Raw genomic sequence first — 18,644 nt, forward strand, 5'->3', positions numbered from 1 at the left:
TGTCCTGATTACTCTGTCCTGTATTGCTGTAACAAAGCCTTCTGTTTCAGGGTAGAGATGACCTGCTTTGAGCCATGTTAAGGAAGCAGCCTTGTCGATGTTGTCCCCATGTAATGAAGCCGGAAATTTTCCGTGGAGTGTTTTTTCTTCCCATTTGCGAATCTCATGCCCTACGTCGTCCAAACCGATATTGACATCAGCATTGTGTAGGTTCAGAGGGGTTGCATCGGAGTCGTATTTCCGTAGGAAGGAAACTAATTTGTTGCTGGAGGCGAGCAGTTTTGATCGTATTTTTAAAACTTGCATCTTACACAATTTGAAGATGTTCTGCAATCCACGACCCCCATCCTTCCTGGGCAGGTATAACCTTATGGTGGAGGACTTGGGGTGTAGGCATCGAAACTTGGTTAGTAATTTTCTAGTGAGTCTGTCAATGTCATGTAGGTCGGTGTCAGTCCATTTGATCACACCGAACGTGTAAAGGAGCACAGGGACGGCCCAGCTGTTAATTGCAGTGATGAGATTACTGCCAGACAGTTTGGTGTTGAGGATTTTATTAACTCTTTGCCTATATTTGCCAAGAAAGTCCTCTTTTAATTTCTTATGGTTTATCTTGGCATTCTGGTTTATTCCAAGATATTTATAAAGAGAGGCAGAGTTCAATTCCTCGATGCCTTCAAATGCAATGTTGGTGTTCGTTGCCTTGCTCTTTTTAATGCTTATAATGCCACACTTATCCAGGCCAAAAGACATACAGATATCGTCACTAAAGCATTTTACCGTTTTGATTAAGGTGTGTAATTTTTTCTCGGTTTCTGCATATAGCTTTAGATCATCCATTATTATTATTATTATTATCATTATTATTACTGGAAAGCGCGACACCATGATAATCATACACAGTGTCACAATCTCTTTTGTTGGGTTGCCTACAAGTAGGGGAGGGTTATCTTAGAAAAAATTTCTCGCGCTGCCTCAAGGTCCTCTGCAAACACTATTCAATCTCGAATAAAAATGTCCTGGACTCCATCGAGATTTGAACTCGAGCACCTTCGTTAGCCGACTTAGCGATATCACTCAAAGGCTGCATTACCGCTATTTATGTTACGTTCATTGCTAAAGAACAAGTCAAGATACAATACCAAACAATGTTGTCATTTCTTTAATAGTTGTTCGAAATGCGGATGAAGATTGAAGTTTCCGAATTTAAGAATGTATAAGGAATTCCTCATTTTATAATAGATATAACAAACACAAGTACATAGTGTAGGCCCTAATTACGCTTTCTATTAAATCTGGTTCATAGAACCATTGGTTAATTGGACCTTCCGCTTATTCGGACCGAATTCTAAAGTACCAAAACAAATTCTAATGTACAGTGAAGTTCAGTTAATCGGACCAGCCAGTTATTAGGACCAGAAAGATCTTATCCTGATAAGGTCCGATTAACCTGTTCGACTATATCTTCTACTTTATAAATTTCAAGACCTTCAATCGATCAATAATATTATCTTTTTTTTTTCCCTTGAAAGTCAGTTTAGACTAGATGCCAACTCTACAAGTTTGACACTACTCAAAACTTCTTGACCAAAAAGTTTTTTGAACAAAGGAGGTAAAAAAGGTTAATTTGTTTCTTCCTTCATTTGTGCACTAAATATTCAGGCGGAAGAACAATGTGGGAAGACCAATCAAGTAGAGACAATGGGAACATCCCAGGTGAGTGAAGCGGGCTGTAAATGAAGGCGTTATAATTTACCTGTGACAGGCAGTCATCAGTTGAATCTAATCATGGCCTTCCTGGACAACACATCCTTGGTGACTCGCGACTCGTTCAAAGACTTGGTCTGAAGTAAAGCCAATAATTTGGACAGTAGCAGACGATGTCAATGTCAATGTCATCAACTTCCCGATAATTGGTTGCGAGCAATGAAGTGTTCTTTTAATTGTGAAAATAAAAAAAAAGATTTACCGCAGCTGAGATAAACAAAAGCTACAAATATATATCTAGGTAGAGGCAACCTAGCTAGACAAAATATAATAACAATAATAATAAGGCGTTTCTTCGGGTCCGAAGATTAATAAGGAGTACAGCATTTCATGTAGCTATGCAATCCCAACTGCGACCTACATATTTTGTCACATCCAGCGCTGACGTAATCGTTGTTCGGGGATGGTCGATTTAGATTCTCTTTCCGACGTCTACGTCTGTCATCGGCAATGGATTTCCTTTTAGTCTCAAATGTGTATCCTTTGTAGAAAAAAACTGTATTGCCAAAATATAAACCAACAACAACTATTTTTAAAAGATACCGCTGCTGAGATAATCAAATGCATAGGTAAATACAATAAACTTAGATCTAGGGGAATGTTAGTAAAACACGATATGCAAGTCGCAACCCGAGCATCCATTGTTGCACCTATAATAAAGTTTGTCTTACAGTCCGAAGATTATTGAGGAATGTAGTATTTCCCGTGGCTACGCAGCTCCAGCTGCGACCTACATATTTTGACACATCTAGCGCAGGCAAAACCATTGTCCGCCGGTGGTCGATTTAGATTTTCTTTTCAATGTGAACAAGCAAGTGTTTCTCTTTAGCGGCTCCCGAAAGGGGAAAAGACGCTATTCGTTTTGTGTGGCCCGTCTGTCCGTCAGCCCGTCCCGTTTAAATCTCAGAAACTATAAGAGAAAATGAAAATCGGACATCATGTTATTTTAGATCCTTCAAGTTCTGATACAACGGCTACTTTTTCCTTTCTGAAAGTGAACCATCTATTTTTTTAAATTATATATGCAAGCAGATATTTCAAAAAATTACACCACTTTTTAATGAAAAACTTCAGGGGAGGTAACTTTTTTAAAGAGGTCATGGACTTCTTCATTAATAACTCGGGCTTCATTCATATATTCGCGCATTGGTACCAAAAAATTGCATCTAAGGTCACAATGGTAAAAGTGTCAATGGATCATTATAAAATATATTTTCCCTTTATTAAATAACTCACCGAATAGAATACTGATTTCAAATGTTGCTTTACAAAAGAACTTTGATACGAACTTCGTTTTAGTTATAAGTTTAAAAAATAACGAACTACTTTTATAGCGCGCAGTTTTGACATGACCTCATTAAAGGGGCCTACACTTGACAGTCTAAATGAGACTAAATAGAGCCCAGCTTTAGATATATTTATAATAAATGTATTAATAATTTGAACAAAATTTTAATTAGTAAGGCAATTACTTATCTTCTGACAGTTTAGGGGTGCAGATTTATTTATTATGTAAACAGTAGTATCACATTAAGAAATGTAGCGGATACGGCATAGTCATAGTACACTATTACATTAGTAATGGCATTACCCGGTAACAAAAGGCCTACTATTCATGATCATAACATTGGCCTAGGTCTAGCAATTTTAAGATTAAACGTGTAAATTCATACGAGTTCTAGTCTATATATAGTAGATTCTATATCAAGATTCTAGATCTAGAATTAGATCCACACTTAAATCTAGATCTAATTCTAGACCACTGACTAGACTATAAACTTAGATTGACTTAGATCTATTTCTATATCTAGACCAGTGGTTCCCAAACTTTTTTGTCTCGTAGACCCCTTGCTATGTTTTCTGGCTTTAACCCCCCCTGTTTAACTTGCAAATTTTTTTCAAATTCATCAACATTTTTTTTTAAATATGTATTGAGTTGCAAATTTTTTTCAAATTCATCAACATTTTTTTAAGAATATGTATTGAGTTGAAAAGTGAAAAAGTAATTCAAAGCTACATATTATTATTATAGCGCTACTTTCATGCTTTTAGCATGCTCAGAGCGCTTTTGGTCCAATCTCATTTGTGGACCAGTGGGGGGGGGGGGGGGAAGGGGGTATCTAGGAGTTGGTTTTCCGTGCTGCCTTTAGGCGCTCAGTAAACACAAGTCGAGTCGGGTGTCGAACCTCGAGCCCCCTTCTAGGTAGCCAAGACAAGTTCAAGCGCACTTAGCCTCTCGACCACGCTTCCCAATTGAATCTTGTAGATCATTCCCAGAGACAAAGTGCATACACTTCTTTGTGAACCAGTCAACTAAACACTTTTAGATTTACATTAACTAAAGCGAAACCACGTCGACAAAGTGCATACACTTCTTTGTGAACCAGTCAACTAAACACTTTTAGATTTACATTAACTAAAGCGAAACCACGTCGAGTCGTTTCTATAGAAACAGACGCAAGTCAAAGGTACGATCCGGAAGTAGTCTATTTGACTGCCCGAGTCGGGTGTCGAACCTCAAGACAAGCCAAGCCAAGTTCAAGCGCACTTGGCCTCTCGACCACGCTTCCCACCATACTAAAATATAGAGATTTATCTTTTTTTATTTATAAAATTCAAATTGAAACCAATTAAAATAAAAATTAATACGTATTGCTGGAATCACCAGACACACTGGAAATGTCTTTTTGCAGGTTTGTCATCCGTTGCTACGGATGTTTCAAATAGGAATTTGTTGTTCTATGTTGTTCAAACATTAAATATTAATTAGTTAATTATTTTGCCTTAAGTATCATTGTAAAAGTTTTCCCAAAGAGCAGTTTATCGTGTATTTCTTGATCTTTCATGTGTGGCCAAAATATTAGTCCACAAAGATGTTATCACTAACAGGAGAAGGGGCGAAGCCAGTACGCTTCGAGCAGGAAGGGCTCATCAGCCTTGGCTGGCTACCCACCTAGCAGAAATACAACTGAATTTAAACCTCTGCTGCCTTGCAACAATACTCAAACCTCACTATACCCTGTCATAGCCTGTGACGCTGCTGATCCCAAACTGTATAAATGTCGTTTGCAAAGAATTACATAATAAGCTTTTAATTTTATAACTCATGCCACCGACATGTCCTTGAACTGTAGTGTTGCTTAAAGCAATTCTTTTAATATCAGATGTAGGTTTGTGTAAAACAGTTTTTCAAACTTCAACGGCTGGTAAAATCAATGTTTTAGCTTTAGTGTTTTCCGCATTTTGTCATAAAAAAGTAAAGTTCCCCTTTCAGACCTTGTGATGATGTTAAGATCATGTTTCTTTGGCCAACGGTTAACGAGCAGGGTGTAATGTGGGCAGCATAACGACCAGCCACCTATAGCCTATTTTTCCTAATTTAAGTCAGGTACCCATTAGAGTTAGGTGGACTCAGGGGAGGCCTAAAATCCTGAAATTCACAAAGATTCGAACCCAGGACCCCAGGTTCGGAAGCCAAGCGCTTAACCACTACCACCCTATTTTGATATAAGTAAACAGATATTGTAAGACGCCCACCAACCATCATCTTCTCTATATGATGTCGAAGATGTGGGTCTCTTCTGAACTTTATCTTTGAATGTTTGTAAGTTTTTCAAATCTTTTTATCATGGTGACGTTGAACCTCCAGCGTACTTAGTTTCATATCGTCATAAAAAAGGCAATCGGCATGTTTTATAAGGAAGGAATGAACAATGTTAAATAATCAACTCTATACAGTGTACATTTATGTTTACTAAACATTACTTACATGTAAACAAAGTTAAGTTATTTAAATAATTATTAAAATTAAATACAACAATTTTTCGTTTGAATAGAAGGATAAATATTGAAAGGATGAGATAAGGTATAAATTATATTTTATTATGAAGAGTTACATTAATGGGATGTGAAAATTAAAGTCACGACCTGCTTAAATGAAATATATTATCGTAGACCCGTGTGGACATCTCATAGACCCCCAATTTATTTTTTCACTTTCGTAGACCCCTGGGGGTCTATATAGACCACTTTGGGAATCACTGAACTAGACTTAGATCTAGTTCTAGACCTAGACTTAAATTAGATCTTGGATCTAGATTTAGATCTAAAACTAGGTCTAGATCTAGCTAGATCTATGTCTAGTTTGTATGAGAAATGGCAATGGAGATATTAATTTTTATTTTCGAGGGTAATGTCTGGTCCAAGTAGACCTATTCCAAGTCTTTCATGTCATTTCTAGCTAGCTCACTCGTGACCGCCGTGACCCCAGGCCGTAAGACTGGTTCGTGACGTAGTCGAAGGTGCCGGCTCACTGCCTAACTAAAATAGGTCAAGAATTTTTTTCCTTTTGCCAATTTATCTAATTTTGTAAGAAGAATAAATCTTTTTTTAGTTTCTCTTTCTTACATGTAACATGCTATTAATTTTGAATGTATGGATAAGGTTAATTATTATTATTTAAAAAGAAAATTATAAGTGTACGCTAAATGAATATATGGAGCTGCTGATGTTGAGTGGTAAACACTTGGAACCAGAAGTACCGTGTTCGAATCCTGGTGAAGACTCTAGGTAGACCACGTCAGAGGCCGATTTGCAGTTTGTGTTTCCATACAAACTGTCTTTGTAACCTTGTTCAAAATTTGTGTGCACTTTTTGGCATTGCAGAATCACATTGTCTAAGATCATCCACTGGTAACAAAATGATTTCAATAAGAAGGAAGCATTAGACTTTCACTCTATGACAAGGAACATATTTCCATTAGAAAGAAGCATTAGACTTTCACTCTATGACATAGAACACATTTCACAGCAAAAAGGCTATTAACTAGCTTTAATAAAGGATTGATACGAAGGACTATTGCCACTCATTGTGATATTGTTTAACTTTTAAATTATGACTCAATTAATTCTTTCTTAATTTGTTGTCAACAGTGAAATACAATTAAGCGTCCTTGACATTTTTTAAAGTTGAATTTAAAAATCTCCAATAAATCATTGTTGAAAAAAATTCATGAACATACCCCAACGTTTTCAATACAGAACATACCCCAACGTTTTCAATACAGAACAGCTGCATTGGGATTAAACACAATTTGATGTTACATAATACTTCACAAGTAGACATTCAAATACAGAGAGATATGCGTACAAAACTGAATAGAAACAAACGAATCTATTTCAAGTCAGACCAAGGGAAACTACCACGGCCTGGTATTGTATGTACGTTTCATTGACCTTCGCATTCAATACAGAATATGACATTTTCTTCTGCTATTTTAATGTATTCACGCGTGCTCGTCTCGAGCAAGTTTGAGAAACCTGTAGCACGTGCTGGAAAGGTAGAGAGACGACTTGAACCTTCTAGAATGTGCACCCATTGATTACTAGCAAGAAGATAGCGGTAGACACAACCAAGGGGGGAAAGTCTGCCAGCGTTTTCATTTTAGTCTTGCTGTGTCGCAGTCATGATAATCACTTCTCTCCCCTTGTTGTTTTTTTATTTTAACTCTCTTTCTCCTGTATCTATTTATAGCATGTGTTTCTTTCTTTTTAAACGGACAAGGATCTATTTGTTCATAGTCTGCCGATAAGTCTATTTTATTCCTGTATGATTGACGCGTGAGTGATCCCATGGTTTGTAATAGATCGCAGTTATGCGCTCTGGACTGTCGATCGGTTGTCTCGATGGTCCCTACCCGCTGCCATCCCCCCGTCTTCCTGCGGGATGTTTGAACTAGGAGGTAGATTATCTTCAACTCTATTAGAACGACGGAAACATGTAAAACATTTTACAAACATCTTAGGTTCTGTCCTAATGTTTATTACCATATTGGTATGCCAAGACACGATTGTTTTTTGTTATATGTGTATTACATTTGAACAATTACATTCTACCTACCCTCACATAACATACCTTCTGCTTAATAAGCCATTGTAATTTTGGTTATGTAAGATTCATGTGTGACTTAATCATATGAACTCCCAGGGCGGCATAAGGCCACAACCACACCTCTCGGTTCTGAGCAGCTTTCTTCAACTGCCTGATGACTGACCTCTTCCAGGTTTGCTTGGATCTTCCCACTTTCCTTTTTCCTTGTGGACTCCAATAAAAGTGCCTGCCTTGCAACATTGGTAGCTGGTTTTCACCACGTGTCCTATCCAGCTCCAATTTCGCTTTTTGACATCTGTTTTATTATAGCTTTTATATAGCGCTACTTCCATGCTTATAGCATGCTCAGAGCGCTTTGGTCTAATCTCAGGCGCTCAGTAAACACAACTCTGCCCGAGTCGGGTGTCGAACCTCGAGCCCCCTTCTAGGTAGCCAAGCCAAGTTCAAGCGCACTTGGCCTCTCGACCACGCTTCCCACCATCTTGGGCTGGATTCACAATTTCAAATTCCTTAAATGGCCAGTAATTTGAATCGAGCCCATGATATTAGCGTTATTAGCGCGACGCTCTAACTTAGCCAACAAGCGATACTACAAGTGTGTTATTTCAGCTGTACACGTTGATTTAGCTCTATAAGTGCGACATTTCAGCTGTAAATGAATTATTTTTTGACTCGTTTATTTCTTTTGAGGTTTTGACTTGTTACTTGAGGATTTGACCATGTTAAGACAATCGAACATATTTAGAATAGAAATTGAAATATAACAACAACAAAAAACAATTCATTCCTTTGATACTGACCGAGTGCAATATAATTAATATTAACAATTCCCAACTATAAATAGTTTTGGATAGATCTATTGCTGTATAATATTAATCAGTAAATTTCTTTTAGGATTGTGAAGTCTTGGAATCATTGAGGATGATGTGATGTAAAATATTATTACACGTGCGGTGTGCTGAATTCACAGACAAAAACACAGCGTGAGCATTCATGTTCTACATTTCTTGAACCCAGTCAATGTGCCAGATCGATATTTCGGTTACTTCCAACTTCTCAGTTAATTTTCATAGCCTTCAATTAACTCGGGGGCTATATTGGAGAATGGGAAGCCCACCGGAAGATCCGGTCTTAATTGTCGTCTGCCGGCGATCAAATAGAGGGCGCCAGGTGTCATTGCCGTTTCGGATCGGCTTTAGTCAATCTTTTGACAAGTGCCGCGCGAGGGGGATGAGACCAATTCGATGGGATGAATGTGAAGGGAGATTGGGGAGGGGGGGGGGGGGGGGGCTAGCAGGGATGAATGTCGGAAGAAGCCCACTTGAAATAGCAGGATTGCACGGAGAGTCAATGGATGAATTTTCCAGCAACAAACATCAACGAGGAAAAAATATCGGCATTCAACAAAATAAACTAAAAGATTGGTGTTTTCACTTTTATTTCTGTTTAATCTAGACTTTGAGACGTTTTTTATTTAAAGAAGGGGAAAAAAAAGGGGGGGGGGAAATGAGGCGCTTTAATATTTTCAAATATTTTAGAATTTAGAAATCAATTACTTTTTTTTTGTGTGCAGTTTTCGAAATTATTAAAATCATATTATAATATTCAAACAATTCAACATATTAGTATGCCTAATCTTGACTCGAATGGTTAACATGACCAGAAGTTTAAGTTGAACAATGAAAGACAACAACAACAGAGCTAGCCGTTTCATATCCACCAAACGTAAAAGTTACGTCTGAAATTCACCAAACCTTAATGTCACATCACACCTAGATTAAATGTCACGTCACATATGTGCATCACACCTAGAGTAAATGTCACATCACATATGTGCATCACACCTAGATTAAATGTCACGTCACATGCGCATCACACCTAGATTAAATGTCACATCACATATGTGCATCACACCTAGATTAAATGTCACATCACATATGTGCATCACACCTAGATTAAATGTCACGTCACATATGTGCATCAAACCTAGATTAAATGTCACATCACATGTGCATCACACCTAGATTAAATGTCATGTCACATGTGCATCACACCTAGATTAAATGTCACATCACATATGTGCATCAAACCTAGATTAAATGTCACATCACATATGTGCATCACACCTAGATCAAATGTCACGTCACATATGCGCATCAAACCTAGATTAAATGTCATTTCACATATTCATAAAAACTAAATATCTCTCTTGAGGTACACTTAAGTGTCACATGTCAATGAAGTCTAAAGGTTCCATCTCAACTAAACCTAAATGTCACATCTTGACTAAACCTAAATGTCACATGTAGAGAAAAACTTAATGTCACATCGTGGCTAAACCTAAATAGCAAATCTAGAGAAAACCCAAAATGTCACATCTTTACTAAATCTAAATGTCACAATTAGAGAAAAACTTAAATGTCACGATTTAATCTAAATGACACATATAGAGAAAAACCTAGAAGTTCCATCTCGACTAAACCTAAATGTCACATTCAGACTAAATCTAAGCCAAAAGTCTCTACGTTTTTAAAAACATCAATGTACAAAAATCACTTCACAAAATACTAGAAAAAAATAACAAAAGAATATTAAGGCATAATAGACTATTTTATTGAAAAACAAAATCCTTTTTCAGTGTATTATTTGTATTAAATTGTTCGAATGTTTAGAACTTGATTGTGTGTTACATATTTGAACTTATGTTTCAGGAAATACAAAGTGAATAGCTCTTGACATTTGGTAATCTAAAGCCCAAGATTTTAGACTGCGGCATTCACACTTCAAGCATCTTCCTCTTACATACATGGCAATGTTGTTTTTGTTTTTACTTCTACAGAGACAAAACTTGACATGAAGGTGAAGCTGGTGTTTCAAACACTGCAGCCTGCTGAATAAATACTAGATCTATTTCTAGCAGACCAATTTTAAATACTTGTTTTATAGTACAAATACTTATACAAATTATTATAACAAGGGGTGACTGTGTTATATACAGGGAAAGGCATTGAAATGTCCAAAAAAGACGCCACCATCAGGGAATCAATTAATCAAGGCAAGGGTCAAACAAAATCTAGCCACTACCTTGGATGCATATTCAAGGTTGGTACTGACTCCAAGAGTTAGGGTTAGGGTTAATATATATATTATTGAATGTTGTTTACTTTTGTTATATAAAAGGACCAGACCTAAACATGGTTTATGAAAATTCGGCAGATGAAGATGGATTGCTGTACTCAGCAGACATGCTCTAATGACTCGATGTAACCATTGTATGGCACAAGAATGACACAATGTGTACATAACAGAAATATACTTCAAGCAGTTATTATAGACACAGAGAATCCCTCTGTGGTCCAATGTAGAATGGAAACTCTAGAAAGTATGGTCTTCATGCATTAAACAAGTTGAAAAAGTTCAAACAAGAATAATATCACTATAACATAAACTGTTTTGACTAAATACTGACAAGTACTATATATATAGAATCAATCATACAAAAGAAATCAAAAGTAAATATACTAACATATATACATAGCATTGTTTTTAAGTCACAAATATGAGACCATAAAAAGCTGCCAACTTCAGCGGGTTTTTTTTAACAAGAAAAAGAAACTTATTTGGCTATGTTTTATTTAGTCAAACTTAGTGCTCAGTTTGGTAGAAAGTTGGGTTTTATCAAATTTTAATGTATATAGCTGTGCTTAGCACAAGTCAATGCATTAGGTAACAGCACAATCATTATAATACATTATTTTGAATGCTTACTATTGGAATTTCTACTTATGTTTAAATAGACATCTATTGTCTGTATAGAAAATTAGGATCTTTTAGACTAAACACTTATCCAATTATGTTCCAAAGTAAGTAAAAAAAAATTTTGCCTGATTTAATGATTAAAGACATGTAAATATGGGCTGTGTGACTCATCCAAAATCTTTCAAATACGAGCCATTAGGCTAGAAAAGAAGTTTAATAACTTACGATAAAAAAATTTATTGAGTTTTTATAAAAATAAAAAAGCAACAAAATTGGATACAGCACAGAGTAAAGGTAAAGACTTCAAAATCAACAATCTAAATGAAATAGACAAGTTTTTTTTATTGTCATTAACATTTTTAAAAAAATTAATTAGTTATTGCTAGTCTTAATAATATATATGTGGTGATATATATATTGGTTGTTCCTATAAGACTTCATTTTAAAAAAAAAATGCCTTCATGAAAACAAAATGGATGACAATAGTCTTAAATTATAAAATGTAATCTATAAGACAAATGGATGAATATTCTTTTATATTTGGTTTAAGAAGCACAAGAAATATATACTTTTATATATACTTTTCCTATCTTCAGCATGCAGCATGAAGAAAAACAAGACATATCATCAGTCTAAAAGGAGAAATAGGCAGTGTGTGAAATTATTTCCAGAACACCTCACTCTGCCATATTGTATAGAGTGCATATAATTTGACAATAGCATGAAAATAGCTTAAGATAGAGACTAGAATTTCTTTTAAGACTTTGAACTATTTAAAACTTAAGATTGTTACATTATGGACTTAGACTGTCATGGTTATTACCTGAAATATGACAAACAATTTAATGCCTTTACATATGCGAAAGGACTCATTATAAAAAAAAAAATACAAAGGATTTAAATGTGTTAACAAAAAACTTGAAACTACCAAAAAATTCAAACTGTTAAGGGCTACATACAATGTAGCCTGAGATTTTTTTTAAAACTATACATTAAACAAATGAGTCCAAGACCATGGGTCAAGATCCCATTTTAAAATGTTCTATGGCATCCACAAAATGCCTTTTATAACTAAATGGGTGGAACATGAAAGTATTTTTTAAAATAAGTTTGTGACTCAAGACTTGAGGCGAAGAACCATGAAATCCAGTTAAAAGAAAGTCATAATACAAGTAATAAAATATTTAAACCAATGTAACAATGAAATAAACAAAACAAATTATAACTTAAAGAAGGATGAAGATGCAGGTAATTAACTTAGCATGAGTGTTTCATATATAAATTAAATATACATGTATATAGTTAAGGAGTAAGTAGCCTCTACCAACAAATATGTTTCTATGTTGATAAATAAGTTATTAAAAACATCAATTCCAATTCAAACATAAATCTTACAAATCAATAAAATGTTGGAACAGCTTATTAACGAAAGAAAACAAAATCATCAGGAAAAAAAAACAACAAATGTTAAAAAAATTAAACAAAAAAGGGGGGTAACACAAAACATCTAACAGTTGTAACTTAGGTGATTAGTTTATGACAAATTGACAACACAAACCTGAAGTTTTCATCAAAAATGTGCTAATAAAACAGCCAGCCAAGTCAGCAGATGATTTCTTTCCATACAAGTCTTAAAACAGTTGGAATGTAGAGATAACAGGGAGATACAAGATCAAGTCTGCTTCCTATTAAGGCATATTTCTTACCATCAAAGTAGCCCTGATTACAAGGACAAGAGCAGTGCAACACCAGATGTTCGATTCAAAGATGATAAATTAGCCATTTTAAAGAAGCAAATTAAAATATAGCATACATTAACAGTAAGAGAAAAATATACAAAATAACAATTGTAGAGAAAATATTTATACCAGTCACCGAAAGAATAGGCAGGTCACAATTTTTGTAAAAAAAAATGTAAAAGAATGGAATCCATAAATGTATAATTCTCCCCGCCCTCCAAAAAATACATAAATAATTCTTCAAGGCAAGTATTTCAATATTAAAAGATATAGATTTCTTTGAGAGAATGATATGTATGGACTTAAGTAGATTCACAGAGAGATTTATGCTAAGATATGTTCACACTAAACTGACAATTTTGCGCTTGGCCTCAACACCAATATGCAAGAAAATTCAGCAGTAGTTTTATTGTATTTTTCTGCACGTCAAAAGAATGTCACTGTAATGTGAATATAGCTTAGGCAAGGAAGCAACACAGATAGGGCTGTGTTAAGATAATGAGATCTTTTAATCACAAGCAAAATCATTGAGACCAAAAAAAAGACCATGAAGCAGACACGACATAAGATTTGATGAACTGAAATAGTTTCTCAGTGAGAAAAGCAAGGATTTGTGGGAGAGAAACAAATAAGGTGAACTATTTTGCAGAAATATCCCAGAATGTAACAACTTATTCACAAACTCTTTCAGAAAGATAACAAAAACTGTTTAAAACCTACAAAAGAATGAGTCGATCTTGTTAATTTAATGCAATATACTTCAACATTTTTAAGTAAATAATAATGGAAAAAAAACATGAAAGCAGCTCATAAGCTACAAAAATATCAAAGCTATGAAGTGAATAACCAATCAATTAGAGATATTAGTATACTAGGCATATCAGCTGCTGTATCAATGAAAAATTACGACAAAAATACAAAGGAGATTACATTGTCTCTGACAATATGTGCTAAACAACTTCTCATTACCAAAATGCATTACGTATAATTAATTACTGCTTGGTCATGCAAAACACAAAAATAATACATGTTAACACTTTCTTTTAGTTGACCCATCAAAGAAAACATCAAACAATCAACACATAGAACAGTAGCCCATGAAAGTTGAAGTTGCACCCCTATCATGGAGTATATAATGCCATTTTAAATTGTACATAAGTTAAACTGAAGCACTGCATTGCTTTATGGTGCTTGTAAACACTGACATACTTTATCCTTAAGCTAGTACCACGTCATGGTGCTGGGCAACTCTACAAAACGTCAAACATTTTTTTAATGTGCACATTTGTGAAGAAGTTATTTGTTATAAGAAAGGAATGTGATAAACTTTAGACATCACAGATAGGAATGGAAGTAAAACTACGATGGCTAAGAGAGAAAATCCATTTACAGCACAGACTCACTCTCTAGGGAAGGAAAAACAACAACAACAAAAACATACAGTTGTGATGCACACAACATACAGCTGTGATGCAGTGAACAGCTTTCTCTCTCACAACAAAACTCCTGAAAATTTTATAAGCAATTCAATTTTTTTTTTAAATACAAAATGGATTTAAGTGCCCAGAGAGTTTTTCCAATCCATCATTTCAAAACAATTACCCAGTAATCCCAATAATATGATTTGTAATGTACATGTTCATAGAAAGGTTACTATTAACAATATCAGGCCTGTGTTTCATGATTGCTTAGGATCTGGAAACTTCATGGTCAATTTTTAACATATCAGATACTGTATTAAAATTACATATTTTCTGTCTATAGTATGACAAATGCATGTAACAGAGATTAAAATCAATAAAACTTAATGACTCACAAAGTGATTCCTATTTGTATTGGTTCTGGGTTTCTTTGGTTCGATATAGAATCACTTCAGATGTAGACCATTTATGTGGATTTCTAATTTGTCATACACCACAGAATCTCCCTCATTAAACCTCATCAGTATCAGTAAAATTGAGTTTCATCCAAAATTATAACAATCAATAACAAAAAAAAACAGAAGCTGACCAATCATAACAAATGAAAACATTTTCATTATTTCAACCTGAGAAGAACTAGATTATAGAACTGATGTCTTTAAACTTTCTGTACATAGTTCTCAGGGAAAAGTCCTTCTTTTCCTCTCAGTCGGCCTCTCCACCATCCAGTGGCATCTGCAACAAAAGAAAGCAATATAGGTTACATTAGAGTCAATTTCAAACAACTTTTGTAACAATAAATAAGTTCAAACAACTTTTGTAACAATAAATAAGTTCAAACAACTTTTGTAACAATAAATAAGTTCAAACAACTTTTGTAACAATAAATAAGTTCAAACAACTTTTGTAACAATAAAGAAGTCCAACAACTTTAGTAACAATAAAGGAGTCCAACAACTTTTGTAACAATAAAGAAGTCCAACAACTTTTGTAACAATAAAGAAGTCCAACAACTTTAGTAACAATAAAGGAGTCCAACAACTTTTGTAACAATAAAGGAGTCCAACAACTTTTGTAATGATAAAGAAGTCCAACAACTTTCATTATGTCAAAAAGTAAACAAATTCAGCACTTCTCTAACTCCATTTGAATGAGGCAAGATTGTGTTGAAGGGTTGTTTGATAGGGTGCTGTTATTACGTTATATAAGATATAAAACACTCACAACTGAATGAAGAAAATAAGACAATCCAGCCTTTTTGAAATAATATTATACTAATTTATTAACACAATAAGGGCACAGTCCACGTCATCAGGTCTAGAAAAAACATGTCCTTTCCTGAGCTCTACTGAAGCGGGTCTCCTTGTCTGTTACTCTGTCTCTAAGCTACTTCCGCTCTAAGTTTTTAATGTTACTAAAGAAATCCCTGATTAGTCTCAACTTCAACATGTCTTACTATTGAGTCATTACAATAGTTACCTTCATTAAGAAGGTCAATCAAATCTCCTTCATTAAAACTCAGCTCATCAGTATCCTGTGCATCATAGGCATACAGACACCTGACCTGAGGCAACTGTGGTTTAGGTGCCATCTTGGGCTTGGGCCTCGGCTTCCCTTCTGCTGGAGGTGGTTTACTTAAGCTCTGCCTCTGAGCTCTGGAAAGACATAAAAGATATTACACTGTGTTATCAAGCACTGATCTAACATTGAGAGATTCAGTGACATTGATTATCAGGAAAATGTATCTATTTACATTTTTACACATTTTTATTACATTAGCATAACTTTTTTTTTTAGGTTTTGAGATTAGAATTTATACGTTGAAAAAGAAATCACTTTTTTTAAAGAACTTAACTTTTTATTTTAACAAAAAAAAAAAATTGAGAACCAAGAAATTAAAATTAAACTTTGGATCTTTAGACTGAATTTAACAAATAATTTATTGCAGTAACAACCAAACATTGAAGAGAGATTCTATATATTTATTGTGGATAGCAACTGGAGATGTCTTGGTCTGTTCTTATAAGCATGTCTAATAAAAAAAACAGCATGTAAATTTCTAAAAAAATATTTCATGAAAAATGTCAATAACAAAAGACAATAAATGAAAACTATAATAATGTATTAATTCCAATTTCCTTAAATGTGAATTTTGTTTTTTATTCAAATTAGCACTTACACATATTCAATACAAATTAACATCTTCTATAATTTAGTCAAACATTAAGATCTCTTCTATGCACGGTTAATGTGAGTGGAAAAAAAAAGAGTATAATACAAATGTTATCCATTTTTTTAAATATTATCTGGACATTTATTCAATGAAAAATGCAAAAATGCTGCTGAAAACTAATTTTTTAGGTAGAAACATAAAGTCCTTGCTTGAAATAAAAGCCTTCTACTTGTAAACACTTTAAAGCTAACAAAAATAAACAATTTATTCAATATTGAAGGAATGTCACAGAGTAGTCATGAAGGAAGTACGCTGTTGAACTCGTAATCACCTTAAAAGTCATATATATTAATACAATCACTATGGTAGAAGATTCCAAATTTAAATGAGTGTTTTTCTTAGTTCATTTGACTTTAAACTTTTAAAACAAGAATATTTAACTCATTTTTGTCTATAAAAAACACAAATTAAAAACCTAAATATGGCAAATCAAATCAAACGATAGCAAAGTGGAAAAACTTGATAACATTTTACCAAGCACTTACTATTATTGAACAGAACCGTGTCTATAAGAAAGAATAGAAATTAGCAGCTGTCTATATGATAATAATACAGAATAAAAGCCTAGTAAGAAATAATAATAATAAGCTTGTCTTCGAGTCCGAAGATTAATAAGGAATGCAGTATTTCCAGTGAGTAAGAGATAAGATATCAATAATGATCTAAATCTATTTAAAACCACCAATGAGTGAAATCCAATTGTCAATAGTCAAAAATATTCTTTCTGATAAAGCTCAGTTTTTTTTTCTTTCAAGTATTTTAACTCTTTCTCTCCTGATCATAGATTTTACTCCATTTTGAAGCCTAATAGACAATATTATCGTCGGTGCTTAAAAAGTCAGTTGTCTGGTTTTCTTTCCTCCCAAAATTTTTTTAATTGCTTATAATTTAATCTTGAATAGTTTAAATTAAGGATTTTTTTTTTCATTTTCAAATGTTTTTACCAAAAATGATGTTTTTAAAGAGTGGGGGCTAAAAAAAAGGCTCTATTTTTCTAGGTGACCGGTCACTTCATCCCCGGTCACTTCATCCCCGGTCACTTCATCCCCGGTCATTTCATCCCCGGTCACTTCATCCCCGGTCACTTCATCCCCGGTCATTTCATCCCCTGGTCATTTCATCCCCAATTAAATATTTTATATATAATGCAATAATGCATATAATGCAATATATATGCAATAAGGTTTTATTTTTTTTTCTAATAAAAGCTGACTTCACCCATCCACAGGATATCATGTCACCTATATAAGTTTTGCTTTAATTTCTTTTAAACATTAAACTTGTAAATTGTGTTATAGGCAAAGAGAATTGCAAACATTGTTCGATGAATCCTCTTCTGTACTTACAATAGCCTATTTATCTTTTTAATACCGATGATCACATAAAAACTATTTTACTTGACCTCTATATCTATAAATGTTACATTTTTATAGTTTCTAGTAGCGTTTAATTTAATTCTTATCTAATGTGTTACACTTTTTGTCATGTAAATAAAAATGAATATATTAAATATTGCTTATTTCATGATTTCTACAATTAGGCCTACTCTTTGTTAGATAAAATGATTAGATGATGAAAAGAACAGGGAATGAAATGACTAGGGTATGAAATGACCAATGGATGAAATGACCGAGATGAAGTGACTTGGGATGAAATGACTGGGAACCAGTTATTCATATTTTAACAAACATATTACGTAACATAAATAAAACATTTCATTTCATATTTTAACAAAACATAATATATAACATATATAAAACATTTCAGTTAAATGTCTTGAGTTCACTTTCCAATGTCAACTCCTATGAAAAGTGCATATAGCTAAGTACACACTC

General features: G+C 34.1%; 1 protein-coding gene across 4 annotated transcripts in view; it reads right to left on the bottom strand.

The window, feature by feature from the left end:
- Window positions 1-10,248: 10,248 nt before the first annotated feature.
- Window positions 10,249-18,644, bottom strand: part of LOC106052723 (unconventional myosin-Ie-like) — a 40,779-nt gene continuing 32,383 nt past the window's right edge. For all 4 annotated transcript variants that reach the window (XM_056005187.1, XM_056005163.1, XM_056005172.1 and 1 more), the window contains 2 exons: window positions 16,056-16,231; window positions 10,249-15,311 (listed from right to left, as the gene is read on the bottom strand). In XM_056005187.1, the coding sequence (XP_055861162.1) occupies window positions 15,235-15,311; window positions 16,056-16,231 (253 nt within the window). In that variant the 3' untranslated portion in view covers window positions 10,249-15,234. The remainder of the gene's footprint in view (window positions 15,312-16,055; window positions 16,232-18,644) is intronic.

The sequence above is a fragment of the Biomphalaria glabrata genome, chromosome 1 (genome assembly GCF_947242115.1).
Source record: "Biomphalaria glabrata chromosome 1, xgBioGlab47.1, whole genome shotgun sequence".
In the NCBI taxonomy this organism is placed as follows: Eukaryota; Metazoa; Mollusca; class Gastropoda; family Planorbidae; genus Biomphalaria; species Biomphalaria glabrata.